At 45.5% G+C, this 25,051-nt stretch overlaps 1 protein-coding gene across 4 annotated transcripts; it reads right to left on the minus strand.

Moving 5' to 3' along the window:
• Positions 1–488: 488 nt before the first annotated feature.
• MAX (MYC associated factor X) lies at positions 489–24,836 on the minus strand. Of its 4 annotated transcripts, none has more exons than XR_003513152.1 (6): positions 24,581–24,836; positions 23,823–23,849; positions 16,399–16,506; positions 3,250–3,373; positions 2,675–2,775; positions 489–2,005 (listed from the first exon to the last, which is right to left on the minus strand). XR_003513152.1 is itself a non-coding variant. In XM_027554342.1 (5 exons), the coding sequence occupies exons 1-5, from the start codon at positions 24,614–24,616 to the stop codon at positions 1,818–1,820; spliced, it is 483 nt and encodes a 160-aa protein (XP_027410143.1). In that variant the 5' UTR covers positions 24,617–24,832; the 3' UTR covers positions 489–1,817. The 4 variants fall into 4 exon arrangements, 2 of the variants coding, with proteins under 2 accessions (XP_027410143.1, XP_027410144.1); XR_003513153.1 differs by having other exon boundaries at positions 1,921–2,005; positions 2,691–2,775; XM_027554342.1 differs by lacking the exon at positions 2,675–2,775 and having other exon boundaries at positions 24,581–24,832.
• Between the last annotated feature and the right edge of the window lie 215 nt (positions 24,837–25,051).

The following is a 25,051-nucleotide window of genomic DNA, read 5'->3' on the forward strand; positions in this document are numbered from 1 at the left end:
CAGGAGAACTCCCTAGCCTGAGGAGAGCTAACTGGATGCTGTTGAAGCCTCTTTGACTTCCAGCCCATGGCAGCCCTGCTGCCTCCTATTACTATGTTGGAACTCTCTAGAAACTGGAAAGTCCTAGAGAATACCAGTCGCCCCTAGACTGGACGTGACATTCATTACCAGAAGAAATCCAAACCCACAGCTCTGCGCTACCAGTTCCCCAAGGGTCATCTATTTAGCTGGAGCTGGATCCAGAAATGTTGCCCTGGATAACCCCATCCCTGTTGGAACTTTCAAAGCTTCCATACAATGAGCAAAGTCACCACCACTGGTTTATCCACCCCCCCGCCCTGCTCGGGCCAAGCTGAGTCCTTAAAACACAAAGGAAACTGCTCCGGCATGGTGGCTCCCAGCCCACGGGCTCCTCTCTCAGGCCCCACACGGGCCCAGTGGCCTCCACCATCTTGGCCTTTGCCAGGGCAAGAAGACACCACCACCAAGAAGGATAAAATAAGTTTTTATTTATAGTCTTATAGTAAAGGGGAAAGCCTTAACTTGCAAGACAATTCTTCAGCAGTATGTACAACATACTTTTTATTTCCATGGAATGGAATCAAACACGGACTGAGACTACAGAGTATACACTAGAAATCAGCAAATGCCGGGAACAGAGTAGGAAAAAGACAAAGAAATGAGGCCTAAACACACAAAACCCTTCACTGGGATCTGCTGACCGCAGCCAGAACCAGGGCTGGATCACATAATGGGGACAGGTTCCAGGACAGTCGGAAGGGGAGGGGCGGGTGAGGGTGGGGAGGGGTCCGCACTGGGGTGCGGGTTTAGTACGAGGTGAACCGCTCTTGGTATTTACATACAAAATCAGTTGGCTCTATTTCTTAGAAATACACACGGAAAGAAAGGAAGATTTGATCATTACTTTATGAATCTGTCGCTTTGCAATACCGACATCATCATAGGGACAATTCACTCAGGTTCAAATTTCAGTAGCAGGAAATAAATATCAAAACATCATCACTGGCCCTCAATACAAAACCTCTACTCCACCCAATGCCCCCTCCTCGGCCCACCCACCCCTTCCACCCCCTGGCGACTCCCGCTCCATGCTGCCGTCCCCTCACACCACACAAGCGCCACACGGCCTCCCTAAGGCTAGCTGAGAGAAGCAGGAGTGAAACAGGCCGAGACTCTGTGCTGCAAATCTGTCCCCACTTCCTCTTATACCACAAACTTCTCCAAGGATCTGGTCTTTCAATAGGAGCGATAAATAGCCTTTTAGGGGGCGAAAAATCCTTAAAAAGAAGGGGGAATAATTCTGATTACTCCAAACTGGTCATCTTCTGAAAGTAGAGCAGTCCACAGATTCACAAAGTCTATCAAACAGAGGTGAGGATGGCCCGGAAGGAGAGGCCTGGGTGGGGCAGGAGTCCCCCGGGCACGTGCCCAGCGGGGCTGGAGGAGCTGGTGGGTGGTCAGGACACCATGTGCTCAGAGGTCTGGCCGGCCGTCTGTCCTCCACAGAGAAAGCTGCCAAGTTGGGGTGTTTTGGTTTAAAAATTCCTGGTGGGGACAGGGAATCCCTGAAGGGAAACGTTAAAAAAAAAAAAAAAAAGTGGAAATAGGGAAGGAGAACGAGAGCTGTTGTCCAAGAGCTTCTACGTAAAAATAAAATTTAAAAAAAAAATGAGAAAGAGGAAAAAAAAAACCCAAGAGTCTCTTAAATGGTTCTGAGGATTCTAAAGATGAACTGAAAGGAGGATAAGACGACGGAGGAGACAGACAGTTTTTATTGCTGGCCTGCCCCGCAGAGCTTAGCTGGCCTCCATCCGGAGCTTCTTCCTGCTTTGGGGCTCTTCAGGCTCCGACTCCGAGCTGGAGTCCGAGCCCCCATCGAAGGCAGAGATGGTGCTGCCCTTGGCGTTGGTGTAGAGGCTGCTGTCTGAGGAGGGGTAGTTGGTCTGCAGTTGGGCACTCGACCTCGCCTTCTCCAGTGCACGGACTGAAAGGCAACCAAGCGAGCGGGTTACAGCCTTCTGGAGACTGGGGAGGAACTGAGTCTTGGGTTGGGGTCCAGCCTGTTCTTCCGAAGGGCATGCTGGCCCCCGAGGCTCAGGGTGGCTCATAAGTAACTCCCTTCTGGTGGCTGGTCCACCTGCACACTTCATTTCCCTTCACCTTTCTCAGCCAGACACGAGTGCTCAGTGGATATGGCCAGCCACTCTGCAATGCCACCCAACCCTAAAGAGAAGGCGTGTGAGGTCACCATCCTGCCGTGGAAGCCCAGTACAGAGAGAGAACACGAGCTCCCTGTGGGACCCAGCAGTGCAGTAACAGCACAGCTGGCCTGGCAATGCCTGGCTCCACAAGGGTGTGAGGGTCACACATTAGCAGGGAAGGATGACAGAAGACGTACCAGCCAAAGAAAAGTTTTGGCTTAGCTCTCACGTACAAGATCCACTTGGAAAGACAAGCTGGACACTTGGAAGCAAGTCACCAATACACAGAGTACCTGGGTTTTCCAACACGGAGCCCCTACATGCAGGCTGCTCGGCCCGGTAACCAACCCACTGCCGCCTCCCGCTGCCCATCCCTCGGTTCAGCTCGTCTTGAGCCTGGAAGGTCAACCCATTTATTTTGGTTTAGTTTATTTTATTTGAGATGTTCTAACCCAGATGGTTACTTGCATTTCCTTTTACTTGCATCTTCCATGAGGGAGGAAGAGAAGTGAATTCCCCAGGAACAAAGAACTTGATCAGCTCTCGCTTTCCCCTGTGGTTGTAGGAAAAGGCGGGTGTGAGCATTGGAGAACAGCATGGGCCTGGCCCATGGGCTGCCCTGAGTGGACTACCGTTGACATGGGGAGCGCTCACTGTCCCTGAACACCTGGAGTCTCTGGCTCTTACACAGCACACTCCAATCCAAGGACCTCGCAGCTCTTTTGAGGCACCCGAGGCCAGCTGCAATTCCTACTACCAGTGAAACACCTGAGCCCCAAGAAGGGGAGAGCGAGCAGGTCAGAAAAAAGTCTCCAGATGTCTTAAGCCTTAGACTCCACTGTTCCCTCACCGAGGGCTCAGGTCCTTCCTCAGGATGGCTACACTCAACTACAGGCCCAAGCAGCAGGGCTGCAGCTGCTCAGGAGCACGGCTCCGTCACTGATTCTGACTCTGCAGGCCCCGGCACGAGGCCCTGACCTGGCTGGCGCACAGCAGGGCCAGCTGCCCCACAAGCCCCACTGCTCACCTTGCTGCTCCAGGAGAGCATTCTGCCGCTTGAGGTCATCAATATCTTGCTGGTGTGTGTGGTTTTTCCTTCGCATATACTGGATATACTCTGTGGCTTTGTCTAGGATTTGGGCCCGGGATGCCTGTTGCAATATGAGAAAAAGCAGAGGGGACAAAATAAAGACCTAGTCCATGCAGCAAGGAACCATTCCTTTCAGCAAAGGCCACATGAGGGGACAGAAGTAGGAGGGGAAGGGCACGAAGCGCTAAGTGCTGTCGAGAATCTTCTTTATGCCGGTCAAGGCACCAGCTGCTTTCCACAGCTTACCTCACTAGCACTTTGAGAGATGGTTCCATAGGAACCTGAGTCTCTGAGAAGTTTACTGGTTTATTCAAAATCACCAGCGAAAGAGTGTAGAGCCTGGAATCAAACTCAGGTCTGTCTCAATCCTGAACTTGTTTCCCAGCCAGCCCCTTTGTTTCTTTAGGTTGCTTTCATGTCTTCGGCCAGGCTGTTCTGAAAAAATTAAACTACTACTTAACTGAGAGCTAAGGTCACTCACTCTCTGCTGGGCCTGGCTATAGGCAGCTGGTCCAGAAAGACAAGATCAAGATCTCAGCTGAAGCTGGCTCAGGATGGGGATGGGTACAAAGGTTTTCATCAAGGTCCAAGATTTCAGACAAGTGCTCAGACCGTTGTTAACTAGTTCCAACTAAGCCATGTGACCGAGTCATTATTTCAACCTCTCTGGCTTAAGAGACGTTTGTGAAAGCTGTCAGAGCTTGATGTCAACACAGGAAGGGCATGAGATTGGGCCATTTCAGGAAGCAACCACACCTTTACCATGGCTGAGGGTAGCCTAGGCACTGCCCTGTCAGAGGAGCAAGTTAATGAGCTAATAAAATGGATGTCAGGTTACTTGGCCCCTGGAGGTCAAACTTGTCTGGGAGATTCCCTGGAGGGTTGCAAACATGGCCTGAGTTACTCAGGACCAAGCACTCAACAGACGGAACTGGCAGAATGGTACAAGGCCCAGAGAACTGAAGCCCAAGACAAGCTAGTCTAGTAGTTGAATCCGGCAGTCATGCCACTGAGGCTCCTGAGCAGGAGCAAAGCTTCTTAAATGGCAAAGAAAACAGCCACACTCGGGCGAGCAAAACTATACCCGCTTGTAGTAAACCCTGACAATCGCAACTCACAGACTCCAGCACGGCTGGGTATCAGAGAGGTTTGGAAGACCTAGGTTTATTCACCAGTTCTCACAAGTACTAGAGTCTCCAGGCTTTCCTCTTATGGCATCCTTAAGGCAATTTCCTCAAAAGGAAATTGTTCATATTCAACCATTTTTATCTGGTGTGAATTATGTGTGGGGCACAGAGCAGACACTGTGGGGAAACAAAATGTATTAGTCATGGCCTCTTTGCCCAGATGCTTGCTTACTATCTAGTTGAGGAGATAAACATATCTATATACAGACAAATCACAGGGCAGTACCAACAAGTGTAACTTGAGTGGTACAGATTACAAAGGCCACGGGAAAGACGGCTTTTGGCCGGGGTGGTCACCTTGTGTGTGCCTGGAATTAGCCTTGGCTCTGCACACACAGGCCCCCATCTGAACCAGTGGGTCAGGGTGGGTTAGACTGAGGCGGAATTTGTGGGAAAGGGTTGCTCCGGGCGAGGAGAACAGCGTAGGCAAGGGCACGAGGGTGGAGACAAGACCAGGTCTCTGTCTTCAGTTGAGTAAGTCAGCTGATGGAGAGCGAGTGAGGGCACCTACCAGTGGGGGGTGGGGGGCGGGGCGTGCAGCTCTCCTTACAAGGCCACTTCAGAGGCTGTGTCCCATTTCTGCCAAAGGAGACTTATTAGGGTTATTTACTGGGTGATAAAATGGGGGGGAAAAGGGCACATATTTAGAAGGGACTAATTAAAATACCCTGCCTCTCTGGATGCTAGAGAGGGCATTAAGAACACGTATAGTCAGATAGGTGGCAGGATGGGCAGAAGAGTTTAGGAATCCAGCAGACAGCTGCCTCCGGAGCCCTGTCCCTAATGTGCTCTTGGGACCGCAGACACAGTCTTTCTCGCGGGGCTATTTCTTATCTGACGAGACACTCTCTGACCCCACTGAGCCTTCCAAATTCTATGCATTCCATCACTGATCTAATTGCTATGAATATTTATATCACAGCCTCTCTTTAAATTTGCCATTTTTTTCCCCGACTGTTGCTCCCAGAATGCAACATTAACCTTATTTAACTCCTCATTCATCTCTAGCACAAGGGAAAAAAGCAAAATCTCTGAACAGGAGAGCACTTACAAATGCTTAGTGATGCTTTTTAACAAATGACCACACTGAGTAGCAGCCTGAACGCTACCACTTTCTTCACACGTTCATACATGAAATCACAAGGTGTTCATACAAGAAATCACAAGGTGTTCATACAAGAAATCATGAAGTGAAATGTGAGCCATGAGCATAGCGCAACAAACCAAAGAGAAAGATGCCATGAGAGACGGAAGTCTTTCTACCTCGGGGCAGTTTCTGGATTAAAATACAATTCATAGCTGCTCAGAAAACGGAATGTATTGGGATCAAGAGGTTTCCATTGAAGGAGAGACTGGAATTAACCCAGCACCCTCTAGAATGCTAATAAGCACCGCCCTTCTTCCATACCTGCCCCTTGCTAAGCAGAAGTACCCAAGCCACTTGAGGTTGTCCCTGACGCCCCCATTAGCAAGTCCAAAAGCATGGTTCAGTTAACTTTATTTTGCCTTCTCCAGTGTTCTCAATAAGAAGTAAAATCACACAAGAAAAAATCTGAAGTACAAATGACAGAATTCCCCCAAATTTACAAGTGCATGAAGTCCAGGAAGAAAAAGCAAAAGGTTGAAGGTAGAACAGGACAGACTCATTGAAAACCCCCTCTCTACAAACCAACCCCCCAGTTTAACAAACCATGAAAGATCATGTGACCAGCCACAGGGGGAAGGTGTGGGCAGGACCTTGCCTTTATGAGTTTATACTGTGAACAGTAAACATGAAGCCTGCAAGAATCCTGGGCCTCATGGCCTGGACTATGGAGCGGCCCCGGGCTTTCGGTTTCTGTTTTCTAAACGGTGCCCAGTTGCTGAGTCGGCAATCTTCAAGTGCGTGTTCCTGAGCAGATAACACTGGTAGGATCAACATGTCCACAGATCAACTGTTGCCTTTGGGTATCCAGGAAGGCTCTGAATGAATAAGCTTTCCTGCTAGTTTTTACAATTAGAAGGCACTAATTCTTATTCTGCCTTTCTCAGCAGACACAGAACCCTTCAATGGTCTGGACAGTCCCAGCACAGGAGGGTATGTGGCCGTGGGACCGAAGCAGCACTCGGCCTTCTGGATAGCTGTGTGAGTTAATGCACAGCAACTGAGGCTTCTCTTTCCCTCTCGGAGCCACGCGAAAGGACACTGGACACCCTTGCCAGATGGTGTTCCAGAGCCACAGCTGCACACAGCAGTATCAATGAGGAGGATAATGGCAGCGTCCGAGGACTTACACAGTGCCAGGCACCCTCACACAACCTTCTGATGTGTTCAGTTCAGTTGCTGAGTCGTGACCAACGTTTTGCAACCCCACGGACTACAGCATGCCAGGCCTCCCTGTCCATCACCAACTCCCAGAGTTGACTCAAACTCATGTTCATTGAGTCGGTGATCCCATCCATCTCATCCTCTGTCGTCCCCTTCTCTTCCCACCTTCAATCTTTGCCAGCATTAGGGTCTTTTCAAATGAGTCAGTTCTTCGCATCAGGTGGACAAAGTACTGGAGCTTCAGCTTCAACATCGGTCTTTCCAATGAATATTCAGGACTGATTTCCTTTAGGATGGACTGGTTGGATCTTCTTGCAGTCCAAGGGACTCTCAAGAGTCTTCTCCAACACCACAGTTTAAAAGCATCAATTCTTCGGCGCTCAGCTTTCTTTATAGTCCTACTCTCACATCCATACATGACCACTGGAAAAACCATAGCCTTGACTAGATGGACCTTTGTTGTGTTAGTTCTGATGTGTTAGTTCCTCTATTTTACACGTGAGGAAACTGAGGCACAGAGTTGTAACTTGCCTGATGTTAAATAACCAGTAGGTAATATAGTCAAAAGATTTGAATCCAGGACACCCTTATTTTGGGACCAGAGAGGAGGCTGTGGAACTAAGGAAGAAGGTCAATGAAATTTGGAGAATCAGAGCAGGAAGACAAGGACTACAAAAGAATCGCCCAATTTGTCTATAAGGGTATCAATGAAGAGCCTGGTGAGGGTGGTTTCCTTGAAGAAGTGAGTTTAGGTAAATCATCTTCACATAGGTCATTGGGTGCAAAAGTGACTAGAAGCTGAAGCAAAGGTGAAGACTGGTTTTTACAATGAGGTTGAAAAAGTAAGAAATGGAAAAAAAAAAGTAGTGTATAATAATAGCAGTATAGAAAGAAGATTGTTTTTCTTTTTCTTTGAGAGGCAAATGAAACCCAAAGAGTCTCTTAGCAGAGAAGAAGCAAATACAGAGGAAAAGCCAGAAGATGCAAGCTAGCTTGAAGAGAACTTTGTGAACTCGGGCCACGGCTGAGAGGAGATGTGGGCTCCCCACACTGCTCTGGCTTTATCACCTAAGAGGAGAAACCTAAAATGGATAGTGGAGGCAACCCAGCGTGGCTCAGGAGCCCCGTGGTTCTTGCCTCCTCCTGCTCGTCTGCAGCTGCTTGCCTGTTTGCATCTGTGCGCAGAGCAGCAAGGAGATGGAGAAAAGGGCCACCCCAGCCTCCAAAGGCACCCACTTGAACAGAACTCTGCTTGGGAACAGAGTACACTCACCTTGTGTGCTGCAGCAAGAATCAACTACATATTTCACCAGAGGCCCCAAACCCAAGAGTCTGATTCTAATCTGTACCTTTTAAAGGTCCCAAATGATTCTTGAAGTACTTAACACTGATGTTTAGAATGACACCCATGATTATTAAATCCCAGTTAAGGCAGTGGCTCTCAAAACTTTTCATATAGGGCTAGAGTCCCATACATTTCTGGAGCTGTACATCTTTGTGTCTCTGCACCAGCCCAAGTTGCTTTAGAAAGCAGGTGGGGAAAGGTGAGGAAGAGAAGAGTAGTACTAGACTATCAGCAACAGAAACATCACTGCTGTCCCCTAGGGTCTTAATGTTGATCTGAGAAACTGTCATCTTTGCTGAATTTACCATTTTTTTCCTCCTGTCAAAATCAGATCCTACCGGGCTGATGCAACGGTTGCCCTGTCCTAAGAACCAAAACCCCATATCCTGGGGAATGAAGAACTACTGGCTGACTTATCAACTGACATGTTTTATTTTTCACTAATTAAAGAAAATAAAACCATTATTTTCTGAAAACTGCACAAACTTTTACACATGGTAAAGAAAGGGAGGGCTAAGGCAAAGCTGGTATACATTTTCAACTGATTAAGCCATTTTCTGGAAACAAAAATTAAACACACAATAAATTTGGGTCTGCAGTAAACTAGTTCATTCCAAAATGGAACCACTATCAGTGCCAACAAGGGAGGCTAGAAGGCTGTGGGGTCAGAACCAGCACAGCCGTGTGGCTCCTCCAAGGCCTCCTGTGCCAGCCCCTCCTAGCCCAAGGGACCATGTTCTTGATTACTAGAGGAGGCAAAGGTATCGCACCCCATAAAGGACCTAGTTAAAGCTGGGAGCCATTCATCTGTTTAAGGGTCAACACAAGTCACATTTCAAACCCTGTATTCTTTTATCTTGGGCCCTTGGTAGTTTGAAATGAAGGTGTGACACTGTCCCATCCAACTTTGATCACGTGGGACAGGAGCACAGGGCTCCTCCAAAGAGGAAATACAACTAGTAAATAAACATGTGGAAAAGGACTTACTCTCACAGGCAACAGACAAAACACAACATTAATTACTATCTTTGGCTTACTAAATTAGTCACCCCCTTCAAAAATAAAACAAAAACAAAAAACTCCAGTGATGGCAAAATGGGTACTCTCAAAACAATACTGAAAGACTAATCTTTAGAATTTACTTGGAAATGAAAAGAAAGAACACATGAAAACTGCCCTCCTGGAAAGCACTCTGCAACATACAGCAAAAAATCAGGTGTTTTACCACTAGACAAGTTGGGTTGTTGAACCCAACTTGTAGGAAGCTATTTTGTGGAAATAGCCACATGCACCAGGATGTGCACCACTACATTACTTGTTGAGTTAAAAAACTGGAGGAAGCCTAAATGGTCCAAAGAACATGCCTGATGTCTACATATGAACATTCTACCACTTGGGGAAAGGACATGTTATGTGAAAGCAACAAACTATAGCATTTACCCATGTGAAGTATGCATATGAAAAGAGCAGGAGCAGACCATTTTACTCCTGCTTCTGAGACTCCATCAGTAAACACATAGATTTAATAATAGCAGCTTTAGAGAGAGAGAGGGAAAAGGAGCCAGTTTTGTTTGACATCCACTTGGAGATGTCAAATTTCGGTCATATTAAAATGGGGTATGGGATGGGGAGAGTGTATCTCTGAACTGCACTGTCTGGTACAAGAGCCACTAGCCATGTGTGGCTAATGAGTACTGAAATGTGACTAGTCTGTACTGAGAAGTGCTATAAGTATAAAACATACTGGATTATAAAACAGTGCAAGAAAATAATACAAAATCCCATTAGTAATTCTTAACATATTGATTACATACGGAAGTAATACTTATTTTTGTGTCGTGTTACTTGCTTAGTCCTATCTGACTCTTTGTGACCCCATGGACTGTAGCCCGCCAGGCTCCCTCTGTCCATGAAATTGGTGGTATTGGTTTCCAGGCCAGAATACATTCCCTTCTCCAGAGGATCTTCCCAACCGAGGGACTGAACCTGGGTCTCCTGCATTACAGACAGATTCTTTAATGTTTGAACCACCCAGGAAGCATAAATAAAACATACTATTAAAATTAATTTCATCTGGTATTTTTTTTTTTTACTTTGTCAACTAGAAAATTTAGTTGTATTTAAACTAAATTGTATTTCAAATGTATTTGTGGCTCACATTGAACTTTCACTGGACACCACTTATCTTAGAATCTTAGAATAAAGCAAAGGTTGTAGTTTTATTATAGGAATGGAAGGGCTGTTCCTTTTCTTCTCATTTTCCCAAAGTTTTTTGCAATTTTATTAGAGGGGAAAAAAGAAAAAGAAATGCTAGAGGGAAGGCCTAGTAACCAATTCCTATCCTTTCAAGTCGCTGAGTTTCATGGCTCTATAGTCTTCTCCACGTAGTGAGCCCTCTAGCACTGTGTAGCACAGACTTCCAGAAGGATGGACAAAGTTCCTGCCCTCAGGGAGTGCACCCTCCAGTTAGGTGATAAGATTGTTACACAAAAAAAGGGAAGAGAGGAGAGACCCATGAAGATCCACTGGGGTGTCAGGGACCATGATACCCAGGGTTCTCAAGGTGCTGAGGCATTTGATGTGGGCCGTGACAACGGACAGGTGGAGACTGACTGGCATGGAGAAACGCAGGAAGGCACAAGAGCAGGAAACGCAGGGAGCTGGGGAGTCCTGGAAGTGGGTCTCCTCATTGTGAAACCCCAATGTCATCCGGGTGGTGGGGCTGGAGTTGGGACCTTGGTGGAAGGAAAGATTTCAGATACACCTGAGGATCACATTCCTGCACAGAGGAGGGGGTGCACTGCTCCACAGCAAGGGAAGCAGCAGAAAAAGCAGGAGGGCAAGTTGGGAACCTTATTTAGAGAACATGAATACCAGTCCCTACCTCGATGGGCACTGAGAAACCCTTGGAGGTTTCACAGGGGAGAAGTATGAAGTCAGATACAAACTGTACATTTACAGTTACTGGGCCCAGAGCTTAAGGGAGATCTGGGCAACGCTGGACAACAACTTAAGACGTAGACATTTTAAGAAGGAATGCCCAGGTTGGAGTCTGGTCAGATACTAACTGATGGGTAAGCAGGTGAAATGGGCAGGGCTGTGGTTTACGTTTCACTTAAAAGACAATCCTTTCAGCAGCCCAGATGTGATGTAGAAATAGTGCTGCTAAATGAACTGCCTGCCTCAAAGGGCGTCCACCAGAGTGAGCCCCTCCCAGTGGAACAAGGCCAGGTGGAGAGGGGCTTCCTTCAGTTAATAAACACTCACTCTGCTTCCTACTGTGTGCCAGGCTCCAAGGGAAGAAATATGACTAAAGATATTCTCCGTGCCTTCAGTACTTACTACGGTGAAGTATGGGAGATGGGTAGACAGCCATTAAGTAACTACACAAATACATGTACAGTTACACCTGGGATAAGTGCCTGGGCCACAGGGCCGAGTGAGTTTAACAGGGATACTGACCTTCAGCTGTAGGAACTGTTAGGTTTCCTGGTATAAGGGAGCTATTTGATTTCAACATTTACCTGTTAAGGACACTGGGCTTTAATGAAGATGAAACAAATTAGCTCCGTGTTTTGACCTCTTACTTGATGTTCAGCATGTTATTATTGTTGTTACATATAATCCTCTCCCCTAACAAGAGAGCTAGACGCTCAAGAGTAGACACCATGTATTAACCTCTACGACGCTCATATGTAAACACATGAGCACAACCACGCTGGCTGTGCTGTCAGAGCTGAGCAAGCTCACTGCTTCCTCTGGCGCTCGCCCCTCAGCTCCGTTCTGGGGACCTACCACGAGCCGGAGTCTGTGACAGGAGCTGGCAGAGGCAGTGCCTTCATAGTCTCACCCAAATAGAAGGGACTCTGACTCACTGCCTAGAAGAACTCTCAATTGTTGAGCAGAAGAAAGACTGTTTTCCTTTATTTTCATCTTAGGTTATAATCTCTTTTTAACAAAGCTCTATCCAAAAAGGAGAAATCCAGAGCACCACTACCTAAGAGAGCAATGAAGTATGATAAACAGGCATTTACGAAGAGACTTAGAAGATGAGAAATTACTATAAACCACCATTTAGCTACACATGGCAATGCTGAAACAGACCCTTGTATCACTAAAGTCAACCATCCCAAGCAGACACTGTGATTGGAAGCAATCTCTCTGGTGCAGGGACTGGGGCTAACTTATTGGGGGTGGGGGCAGATAACTCTGCCCCCATGAAAGGCAAACTGACACGCTCACCACCAGGTTTACCATTCCCCACCCCCACCCCCCCACCCAAACACACACAACAGGGTAAGCTCAGAGCCAGCAAGCCTTTGGGCAACATTCCCTAGGACCCAACTAAGGACCCTTAAAACAAAGAATAATTCTGTTCAAGAACAGTAGTGTCTTCCTTTGCAAAATGGGGTCACAGTTGTTTCTGCCCTTGTTTCATTAATCCTGGTGGCTCAGATGGTAAAGTGTCTGCCTGCAATCACAATGCGGGAGACCTAGGTTTGATTCCTGGGTCAGGAAGATCCCCTGGAGAAGGGATTGGCAACCCACTCCAGCACTCTTGCCTAGAAAATCCCAAGGACGGAGGAACCTGGTAGGCTACAGTCCATGGGGTCGCAGAGAGTTGGACACGACTGAGCGACTTCACTTTCACTCACTTTCCTTCCTCTGGTTGACTGGCTTATAGTTCTAATTCCATTCTATCTTTCCTATGGGCTCCAAGTCCAGCTGAAAAACTATGGGAAACAAGACTCAAGCAACAGGAGCTCAAGAGGCCACTTGCAAACAATTCGATCTATGGCAAAACCCAAACAGACTGCCAACTATAATCATCTATTTCTCAGAGCAGCAATGCAGACCCAGACAAATTTATAAACTTCAGTGACGCTTAACTCTGCACTTCAGTGTTGCCTACATATGCTACTTCAGGGGAGAACGTTTGTAGTAACCCTAGTATGACACACTGCCAAGATACTGGCCCTATCCAGGGGAAGTTCCCAATATGAAGACAAGGTATGAGAATTTAAGGAAATTTCTTTAAAATATTCTAAAGCTGTTTATCCCCAGGGTGTGATAGAAAGACTAACTCGGCAATCGGCAGTCCTGAGTTCCAGTCCCTGTCTAGCTATGGACTAGAATCATGATCTTGAGCCTGCTCCCTCATCTCTCATATGTAACAATGGCAGGAGCTAGCAGCATAATTGTCCAATTTTGACAGTGTAATACTCACCTCAGAGAACTACTATGCAGACTTCATCTTATATTGCAATACAGGTATTAGTTAATACTGACATTTTATTTAAGCAAAAGGTGAACATCTTATAGTAAAATATAGGAAACAAAGGATAGGGTTTGGGTCTCACATTTAAAGCTGTTTTTTTGGGGGGGGCTGTTTTTTAGTATAAGTATCCCCCATTCTTGGTTAGGATCCAATTCAATCAGTATTAGCTTCCCTTTAAAGACAAAAGGCTTAGAACAGGTAGGCCAAATCGTCCTAATACTGAGAGAGAAGTCACCTGGAACATACAGATGCACAAATCAAAGGAGACGGGGGGCCTCCCTTCAAAAAAACTGATCTAAGCACCCCCACAACTCTCAGAGCAAAATTACCATTTCAGGATTATTTACATAATGTCAGAACCTTGACTGCTGCAATCCAAATCAAGAATTAGCCAATTTCCTTTGGTTCGATTACCACTTTAAAAAAAAAAAATTGCAACATTTAGTGAAAACTCGGAAGTCTGAGGGACCAGAGTATTCTGTGAGACTCAGCACAGCACCTGTCAACAGTGTCAGCAGACAAGGAAAATAATAGATTGTGAAACTTAGTGGCAAAGGGCTGGGGTTCAACCAGAGGTAACAGCCACTTCCTTTATTCATGCTCAACACGAACATCTGGACCAGAACCCACAGAAGCACCTGAAATTGGGAAGGAACCTGGCAGACTGCCACTGGTGCTCCGTTCATCTGCTCAAAGAAACCTGGCTCCAACCACTCCTCTCCCCTACTCCTGCTACTTTGCTGACTTCATCTCCTGCCACTATCCCTTCACTCACTCCATTCTGGCCACACCAGCCTCTGTCTCCTTGAGAGGCCCAGGAAGGCTCCCAGGCTCCCGCCCCTGGGCTATTCCACTTGCCTCCCCTGGCGTGGAATGCGCATCACCAGACAGATGCATGGCTGAAGTCTGTTGCCTTGCAAGTGTGTGTTTTTTTGGTCTGCTCCAATGAAACCTGCAACCCTTCTTTCCTTGTTTAATTTTCTCAATAGCACTTATCTGACGTAATACGTATATATATTTACTAGTGCGTTTTTACTATAAGTAATTACTAGTTCGTTTTCAATCTTTTCCTCACCAGATTAAGAGCTGCTTTCATCTGCTTTGTTCACTGCTGTATTCCTAGTATCTAAGACAATGCCTAGCATCCAGCAGATCCCCAGTATTTGTGAATGCAGTAGGTGAGTAAATGAATGGGTTCCAATGAACGACAACTATTTGTAAGGTTTGTAAGGTTACCAAATTCAAACTGTCAACTTCCTTGAAGAAATGAGACAACAGGATTATGGTAATGTGATTTTTAAGGACCTAAGGAAGAATGTTACAATAATGTAAAAAAGACTAGGTAAGAAAAAGGTAGAGTTGAGCTCTTAAGAACTGACCTCTCCCAAAGTGCTCTCAAACTTAAGAATCATCTGACTGCTAGTTATAAATACAGATCTCCAGGCCTACCTACCTCCAGAAAGACAGACTCAGTAGTGATTCTGAGGCAGATGGTCTACAAGCCATTTCTTGGGATATACTGTCCTGGTACCACTCGTTAGATGTGAGACTTAGAAAAAGGTAGCTCTTGTCTGTTTACTTCATCAAAGCCATTTTAATTGATATCATGGCACATGAATACGTCAATAGTTCAGGTAAGCACAAGAGATAATCCCTTGCATGTGTGTACTCTGACTAACAGGGTGAGCCTCTCTCCCATCATAAAGATCTCCTGTGGTGCTCTGACAGTGTTGTACCCAGGAATGCTGTTATTCCAGGTAAGCACCTTGGACCAAGGCCATCAAGCCCAGTCCACACTAAGTGCACCTAACCCACGGCGAATTCTGCTTTTGCAATACTAGGTATCTACATGGCCTGTTTTATGCTTTTCATCAAGGTCAGACCCACCTCACGCTTCACAGTCACACCTCAGATAAGGTGTACAGCACATGGCTTACCAGAGTGGCAGTATAAATAAAATGAAACTATCATGGCAACCACTTTCACTGGCCCAAGTTTAATTCTGGATGACCAAGCAAACCTAAAACTCCTACCACAGAGCTAAATCTGGAGAGCCGTTCAAAGCACACCTGAGAGCAATGGTTTTTCTTCACATGGTTGCTTCTTGAAACACTGCATTATTGAACCAACAAAACAACCAGACAGACAGACAGACAAATAAAAAAAAAGGTCCTCCTCCAAATTTGCCACTTACACCACTGAACAGCTGCCGAGAGCAGCCAGTTATATTGTGTCAAGGATGGAGATAACTGTGCAAACACATATTTTCTCCAAATTTCAAGGACTGACCCTAACCTATAGGCTTTTTAGTCAAAGCTTTAGACTTTGTTTTTCAAACGGAGAAACAGTTGGTGCCTACCTCTCCAGGGAAAAGAGTTTCTGGAAGGCCACCAATGGGGTAGAGGGATGGGGGAAGAAGAGTGGTTATTTTTCTCTTTCATTTTGTGTGAACATGTCTCTTTACTCAAATTCACATTAAAATGCTCTCTATATATGTGCCTTTGGAATAATAACTACTCTTAGACTGGGAGATCACTGGTGTCCAGATTGGTTTACATACATTCCTGGGAGGTTTCATTTAAAATAAGTACCACTTTGAACCATACGAAAGGAATTCCCATGGAGGTCCAGAGAATCATTGACCTCAGAGATCCTTAGCATTATCCCAAACTACTGTATGCTTGTTATAATGATTTCTTGAATGAGTAATTATATGTAATATTAATTTTAAAAGATAGCTCCTACTGATGTCTTAACAAGCAGCTCCATTACATCTGACACTGTTTGTTAAGGATGAACTAGAGAGTAGGTAAGGTGTGTGATGACTCCCTGAAGAATCAAAGATGAAGGAAACCATGTCACCCAAATATCCCAGACTCCATTTCTTTCTGGAAAGGTGAGCACCCTGCTAAGCCCCACAGCGTGTTCTAACCTAGTGGTGGCTCATCAGCTTTCTCAATAAACTCACCTTCTCTCCTTGGAGTGAGGGGACCGAGTCCCGCAAACTGTGAAAGCTGTCTTTGATGTGGTCCCTGCGTTTTCGTTCCAGTGCATTATGATGAGCCCGTTTGTCAGCCTGGAAGAAGGGAAAACAGCACATTAGCAGTGGCGCTCCTCCTGCATGCACAGCTGAGTGGGTACAGCCTGGAAGAATATGCTGTCAGCGCAGTCCCAGGTGACTGGACTGGGAAGGATTTGTCGAGGTGGGCAGTTAGGAGTCTCCAGAATTAGGCTCTGCTGAAGGGGGAGAAAGGGGTGAGCAAGGCTTGCAACAGGAACATCCAAAGTAGCTCGATGCATCCAGCTCATGCATAAGTAAAATAAAAGTTATTCATGGGGACAAAGTGTGACTCTCCTGGAACATCAGTTTTCTCCCACAACTTACTTATGTGACACAACAGCCGCCAGTCCCACGGCTAGGAGGTGGCCAGGGAAAGGCTGCAGTGGGCCCCTTCATAAGAGGTGATCACCCCCACTGTAAGAGATTCCCTTGGCGGGGACCCAGGAAAAGAGTCAGGCCACTAGTACAGTGCTTCTTTCATGTGAAAACATCACCGTGAGTCTGCTCTGGTCTCCACCTTGCTAAAGGGTACTAGTTTTAAGACCTGCTTGCCAAATCATATATGAGAAACTAAAACCTCTGGAAAACCCAGATGCATGAATCTGAGATCACCATGACAAAGCTGATATAGATGCCAACTGCATTCTGAGCTCCTATTTTTTTTTAAAAGTGCATCCAAGTGCTATTCTGCCAAGGCCTTCCCTTCACAGGGTGCCAGAAAGGTAGTTCTTAGACAGCAAACCTTCTGACACTCACATACTCTGAATACATTTCTTCAGGCACCTGTGGCAGGTCATGCTTATTTGGCAGTAGCTAAATACCCACAGACAAAAGCCCTTATCCTGTCCTGCTTAGAATTAGAAAGAACAATCAGCTGAGAGGGACAAAGACAGCCAACAAATCAGGGATGGCAAAACACACTGGCCTCAGATGAAGACAGTGCGGGTGAACGCTGCAAGGGAGTTTCGGCAGACCCCCATCACAGGGGCAGTCCCGCCAATGGGAGCTCAATTGCTGACTTAACCTAAAGCAGGAATGTCACATCTGAACTTCGGGAATTAGTGGAAATACTGTACTCTGAGAACTTACCCCCAGTACACGAGGCTGCACTGAGCTAACCTAAAGAGGAAGTCTGGACATAGGAAGTTCAGGTAGCTTTAACCTACCCAGACACAGAACCCGCAATTTTAAAAATGAAGCAACAGGAGTGAACACCTTGGCTTAGCACAAGAAAGCCTCAAATGAATCTTTGTACTAGACAAGATGTTCAGATAAAAGTCTATAAAGACAAGAGTTACGGGAATGAAAGGACTTGAAATTCTAGTATCTAATCCTAAAAGTCTGAGTCATGACAGAGGAAGAAGAGGCTGGGAGCAGCTGTGGTAATTTTAGTCACTTCCTGGTCTCTCAAGCACAGCACCTCACCTACAGCTCTGTTGAACAGGACACACGGTTCCCATCACAGCCACGGTTCTCCATGGCATAGCGCTCGTTTTTAGGGCAGATGCCTGGAACACAGCTAAAGCTCTCCTAATCTTACGCCTGGACTCTCTGTGAAAATGAGTGTCTGCTGAACTTCAGCGATAACGTGGAATTTACAGGGAAACTGAGGGAATGACCAGATCACCTGAGGCTAGAAGGTATCATACAGCATTAGAGCAACAAAATTGCAGGTACCTTCTGTCAGCTATATGGATAGCTTGAAGGAATTAAACATATTTAAGTACCTGGTCCTCTTCTAACTTACCATTCCCTCTAGTCATCTATTGATAAGGTAGTTAAGTTGGGCTGGTTCTTAGACTAAAAACTTCAGAGGGCTGAGAGATGGCATTTGGCATTTATCTGTCTCCCCTGTGTTTGCTACACACTCCCTAGGATGGTTTATTTACATGCAAATTAATTGTCCAGCTTTGGTATCCAGCAGCAGCCCAAGATACTCCTGTCTACTAAATCACCCTGATTCCTGGCCCTCCTCCCAGCTTAAGAGCTGTGCACAGAAGCAGTGACACCAGTTACCCACAATCCTTCTTGTTGATACAAATAAAATTCTAATTGTCTGTTTTCTTTCTGGGAGAGCCCTGCAAATCTCAAATGGCTAGAATCAAGGTGGACTTGGTTTCACTCAGGCCTGCACTAGAAGGGTGGAGCTAAGTATAATCTAACACCAAAATCATCCCCACAATGCATTACCCCCTTCCCATTCACTGAGCCCTGAAAGGACTCAAATGGACAAGTCTTTCGGTTAGAGGACTGTAAGTGAACTTGGCTGTGGACCATCAGCAGAAATCTTGGCTTCTCATCTGGGGAGCCAGCCAACTTTGAGAAGTTGGCTCAACAAGGAAAGGCAGCAGTCCACTGCCTGGTAGAAAGCCTGGCCTGGGGACCGCTGTTCTCAAAGCAGTGGATGCAATTTCTGTGGTGGTTCCAGGCCCCATTTAACCAGCAGAAGAGTGGAATCTTAGACCAATCCCTGCTGCCATGTCCATCCCCAAGCTGCTCCACTTAACCAGAGGCCATTTTAAAGCTCTCTGTGACAATGTCAATGATGTATTTTTTCTTCTTCTCAAGCCTCATTTGAAAGAGCAAGTTAAAAACATGCAGAACTAACATGCCTAATTCCAGGCAACTCTGATTAAATAATACCTCTAGTGGCTTGAAAGACCATATGAAAAACCTTTATACAAGACTGAGAATTCTGTTTGGGAAACAATTTCCAAATGTCTAGCCGGATGAATTCCCCTCCCCCGCAATTCACCCAAATGGAGGGCCAATTGCCAGGCTTATCACTGCTTGTTAACTATCTTCACTTGCTGGCAACCCTTTTTGAAAGGGCCAAGATTTCAGAACTGAGAATGAAAAACTGGGTGAAGATTCCCAGTATAAGGCATCTGAGATCCTTCCACAAACGCAAAACTAATTAAGAAAAAAAAAAATGGGGGTGGTGGTGGTGGGAAAGGGCCAAACAATTGTGTGTCTTGAACAAATAAAGCTCAACTCAGATGAGCCAGCTCTCTCTTACCTATACTGAGGAAGATGTCTGATAATGAAAACAGGTGCTACCAGACAAATTCTAGAAGATAAAAGAGGCATTCTTGGGCTGTACAGCAGTCCCCCAAATACCTCCCCTATACATCCTACAGGAGCAGTGGCTGGATGCTGTCACTCTTTAAGCAAGCTGGATTTGCAGTTTCTGCCAGACAAGCCCTCCTTCAGGGCATCCCAGGCTAACAGAAACACTAAAGGGCCGTGTGATACTGAAGAGTGGCCCACAGATGCTCAACAGGAACTCCAACACCAAATCGATTCCAGCTTTGACATCTCTGCCAAGGTTTTTATTCAGTCTCTCAGTATTACTTCCCCCAAACTTTCCATACTGGCAGCCAGAACACGAGTCTTCACCTACAATTTGTCCATCTCTGACACTAACAAGCACGTGTTATCTTAAGTGTTGTTAAATGTTGAAGGCAAACTTTATTTCCTTAGCCAAGAAGTTGCTAAACTGGCAGCAGGTCATTCAAGCTAAGGAAAGCTGTTCAAAACTGAGGGATTTTTAAAAATTATTTTCTTCCAACTTACTGCATAGAGACTACATCTTCCTTTGAGGCATTACATCAGACAGCAGCATTATTTCCCACAAGTTCTAGGGAGGCAAATCGCATGGGGAAATGAATGTTCTATTATGCAAGGATGCCTAAGGTTCTCCAGAGTAATGCCATCTCTTGCAGATTACCTGACACCTAATTCTGTCTATAAGGGGAATCTTCTCGAATCAATATAGAAAACTCCCACCATATACGGGATTAAGAGTTGCTCTGTAAACATTTACTGCCTTTAAGAAATTTAAAAGTTATATTTTAGAAGGAAGATAGTGTTTCTTATGATTACTTAATAAGGTATTCTTATTAAACACTAATGATGGAAATACATAGGCTCAAAATTCTCATCAGAAAAGATCTATTTACTACTTCTGATGGGAAGTAGATAGGATAAATAAAACTGAACTTCTAAGCAACTTAATTCACTTTAATCAACATGAAAACTGCAACATGAAACTATGGGCAGCTTGGATGAGAAACTCACTAAGGTCCTTAATAGGAGATATAAATGGCAACTTCCCAACACCTCTCCGGCTTGAAGCCAACTGCCTGGTATACGTTTTTAATATCCAATACATATGTGTGTTTTCCAGACTACTCAAAAAAATCACTTGGTGCCTTAAAAAACTTGGGAAACATATATATAAATATGCCATCATTCTATAGCCATTTTCCTTGATCAACGATGTTACTATTACTGGCATCTTGGAAAACGACTTATAAGTAAGATCACCCTTCCATAAGTATTTTTAGGAACCAAACTTGGCATCCACATCAGTGTGAACACTCTAAGCCGACACAAAGTACATGTATCATGTAGCATTAGGGTAAAAGGCACTGATTTCCTGACTAAATTTCAATCTCAAAGGTGACTAACCAAGCTCATTCCCCTCTGAATACATTGCATATCATAAAAAAACAAAGGGCTCTGAGAGGTTAAAAATATTTCATACCAGAAAGGTCCAGAAATCTGTTTCTAACCACCCCCCAGATAGGTACGCTGTAACTGAAACATGTGCAGCTGTCACGAAGAATAAGCTGAAAAAGACCGTGGGTTTCTAACACACTAACCCTAGCACTGTGTTTCTCATATACTTTCATTCCTTCAAAAAAACAAAACAAAAACAAACCCCAAACAGAAAAAAAAACAAGTATACCCTGCATGAAATATCCCTGCCCCAGAAAACTTGTGAAATGCAAATTTTTTCCTCCAAAGAATAATAAAAATAAGACAGTATCAGTGACATTCTGAGATACAGTGAATTTACTAATAAAAATTATTGTTTGGGATTACTTTAACAAATCTTATTGGTCACCGGAGAAGTTGTTTCCGTTTGCACTGAGGCAACAATAAAAAATACTCGTCAAGTCAGTCAAGTCAGTTTCACTTTCTGTTACTTCAAGCCTCTGTTCTTGCTGACTATCCAACATTTCTTATGCAGTAAAGCCGTAGCTATTATAGTTACGTTATAAAACATGAATGAATTTCTCTTTCTGTATTAGGACCCACAGGACCTTTTCAAAATAACTTCTTAAAAGTTCTTCTGTAGTCCTAAATATTTGGTTGTTCACAGTCCATATTCTTTTCTGAACTAAGGCAAAGCTTAATAGTTTCCCCCCAAATTAAAAAAATGTATATCTATACTAAATGTCAGGAGAAAGACAGACATAGTCACACCCAGAAAAAAATAAAATCCTTTTAACCCTATGTATTCACAATAATTGCTTGATATGCTATAAAATTTGTCTACTGCTTCTTCTCTCTATGCCAGTGTGATTATCTTACAACAGATAACATTTAAACATCTCAGCAAGTAGATGTGTCAAATTAAAAACAAAGGGTCAAACCCACTCCCTCTGCCCACCCTCCAAAATCAAAGGGAAAATCCTAAGTACCTTAACATCAAACTTCAAATATCTAGACAAAACAACGAGATTAGCACTCTAGGAGAGTGGAAACATTTTAATAATTTAATAAAACAATTTACATCAACAGCCATGTGCATGGATATTTTGAAAAGCAGAAAGCTCTCAGGAACTATACACCAAAATTTCATAAAGAAAATTTTTCTCACAGTGGAAAGCTGATATAATTTCAATTTAAATAATAATTCTTCAAAGGAAGCCCAAACAACCCCTATTCTCCAATTCTGATCAAGCCCTAGGGCAGATTTTATAACTGGAGACTTGGAGGAAAACAGACCAGATTTCAAACATGAAATTCCATGTTTACATTATTAAGGATAATAGTAACTGAATAAAAGGAATTTAATTTTCCAATGTATGTAGAGATATTAAGTATCAAACAATACTGCAAATATTCAAAGTATTGTCTTCAAATACTCCAAGGAAAAATAAATTCTTCTTTACTGACTATTTGGAACAACTGCACTGTTGGATTTTTACAGAAACATCAGCTCTCAACAAGTACACTTTTTCTCAATACCTAACTGCTTTGACAACCTCAGAATTGAGCAGGTACAAGAGGGCTTGCTTTTACTCTGTGATAAATTCTTAGACCAGAGGTCTCTAAGTGGCATCCTTGAAATTCTAACAAGCCCCTAAACAACTTGATTGTCTCACACATCATTTTAAAAATCAGAAAAATAACATAAAAGTCTGGATTTTTAATCTTTCTTCCAAAACAGGAAGATAAGACAACACTCAGCCTGATTCTCACGTAACAACCCACTGGACTACAGTGGCTGCCTTTTCAGAAGACGCATGTGTTCTTTAGTCCCCCAGTTCTCACCTCTGCTCTCTACTTCATTCCTGACTATCTCACTGCCTGGATCCTCTGGAAGCATCTAAATTTGGGGGCTCCATTCTATCCACTCCCTACTGCTCCCATCTGTCAAATGTTAGACAGCATGATTTACTTATTTCTCTTCCTCCCTGATTATGATTTATTTGTACCTATTTTTTCCTTCTATTCATGGAACACCCATAGTACTGTTTCAAGGACACGAGATTAGTGTCTATCTTAAATCCACAGAATCATCTACTGAGAAGATTTATAACAAAACTTTAAGAAATTACTGACAACACTGTATAGTCTCAACCATCACCTCTTAGCAAACCTCTCTCTGCAATGCCACTTTTCTTCAGCAATTCTTTTATTGCCTTTATACTGCTCCTTCAACTAAAATATAGTCAGACCACAATAAGCTGCTGAATGTGATACGTTCAGATTCAACCTTTGGCTCCTCTACATTCCCAATGTCTGCATTAGAATAACACCAGATTGTGAGAGATTCCATAGGTCTACAGCAGTCACATGACTTTTGGTTAAAGGTGATTACTGCATGTGGCTTCAACTTCACACAGCCATGGTTTAGAACCTACTTCTTCCTAAGTAAATCTGACCACTTTTCCCTGAAGTAATACTACAACTTACTTTAGCATGATGCACTTCTCATTTCCCACTTATATAGTGACAACTAGAGCCCCCATCTGAAAACTACGGAAGGATTAATTTCCTTGCATACAACTTCTCTCACTCACCTACATTCACGGAAACTTATCACCGGAGACTCCAAAATTATGAGATTCGCAAACCACCCTCCCCCCACCCCCACCACCTAGAACCCGAGCAAGGCCCCACCTCACCTTAGCGGTTAACAGGTGAGTTTACTACAACATTAAAAGTAATAGAACAATCTCTTTTTCTCTCCGACCCCAAAAAGGACTAGAATTGAACGGAAATGAAAATGAAATGGAGAGTAGGAGACGTACCGCAGATTGAAACCTCGGTTGCTCTTCCTGGAATAAGAGAGAAAAAAAAAATAGAAAATATAGAAGTTATTTTTACACTTCACATTCAATAATAAGAAAGAAAATGCCGGCGTCAGAGGAAGCGGCGGGTGGGGAGTCAGCCCTACCCACCCCCCCCTTCCCCATCCTACGCCCCCATCCCCCCTAGCGGGATCGGGTAGCGGGGCAGGGGGGTCTCGAGCGCCGCCCCTCCTTCCGGGATCCGACCCGGGACAGAAGGGGATCCAGAGGACTGTCTCCTCTCCTCGTACCCAGCTCATGGCAATGTGGGCACTTCCAATCCCTCTCCGCCCTCCTTCATTCCCCAGGATCCGCGGGTCACGGGAGCAGGGGGTCGCGCGCGGACGGGGCATGGTCCTAAGCGCAGTCCCCTTTCCCCAGGACCCGGACAATGGGATCCCCGGCGCACCCGGTCCCTGTCCCCCGGATCCTGAACGGAATAGGATGGGAACGGGAGGCCGCAGCACCTTCCTCCACCGGGGGAGGCTGGGGTCCCAGAGGCCGCGTGTCTCCTCCCCACCTCCAGTCTCAGAAGGCCGCTCCGGCCAAGAGCCCGGAGAGAGCGAGCCGGGAGCGCGACGGAGGGGGTCCCAGCCCAGCGGGGGAAGGGGAAGGAGGCGGCGTCTGCCCGGTCCCCTGCCGCCGTCGCCCTGCTGAGAACCCCGGCCGCTGTCCCAGCCTGACAACCCGCAAGGGAAGGAAGAAGCCCCAGGACTCACGTCGCTCTCCACCTCGATGTCATCGTTATCGCTCATTTCCTACGGCCCAGGGAGCGGCCACTGCAGCGGCGGCGGGGAAAGGGGAGGGGTGGAGGGGAGGGGGAAGTCACCGACAACAACAAGCCGAGTCCCCCCCCACACACACTCACTCACTCACTCACTCACTCGCTCTCTCACTCACACACACACACACACAACACGGGCGAGAACCACCTCCTCACTGCAGCACCGGATCAACGGCGGCACGCACGCCCGGTCGGCCCCCTGCCACGTGACCGAGCTCGTCACGCTGGGGCCGCCGAGACTTGTAGTTCTTGTCCCTTTGACTTACGGCACAACTAACTAAAAAAAACTACAAATCCCAGAAGGCACTGTCCCCAGTCTTCGCCAGCCCGGCTTGTTGACGGAGCCCAGAGCGCCTGCGTGCCCCGTGGAGGGGGCGGAGAGAGAAGCGGCGCGGTGCCTGCTGGG

The sequence above is a fragment of the Bos indicus x Bos taurus genome, chromosome 10 (assembly GCF_003369695.1).
Source record: "Bos indicus x Bos taurus breed Angus x Brahman F1 hybrid chromosome 10, Bos_hybrid_MaternalHap_v2.0, whole genome shotgun sequence".
Lineage (NCBI taxonomy): Eukaryota > Metazoa > Chordata > Mammalia > Artiodactyla > Bovidae > Bos > Bos indicus x Bos taurus.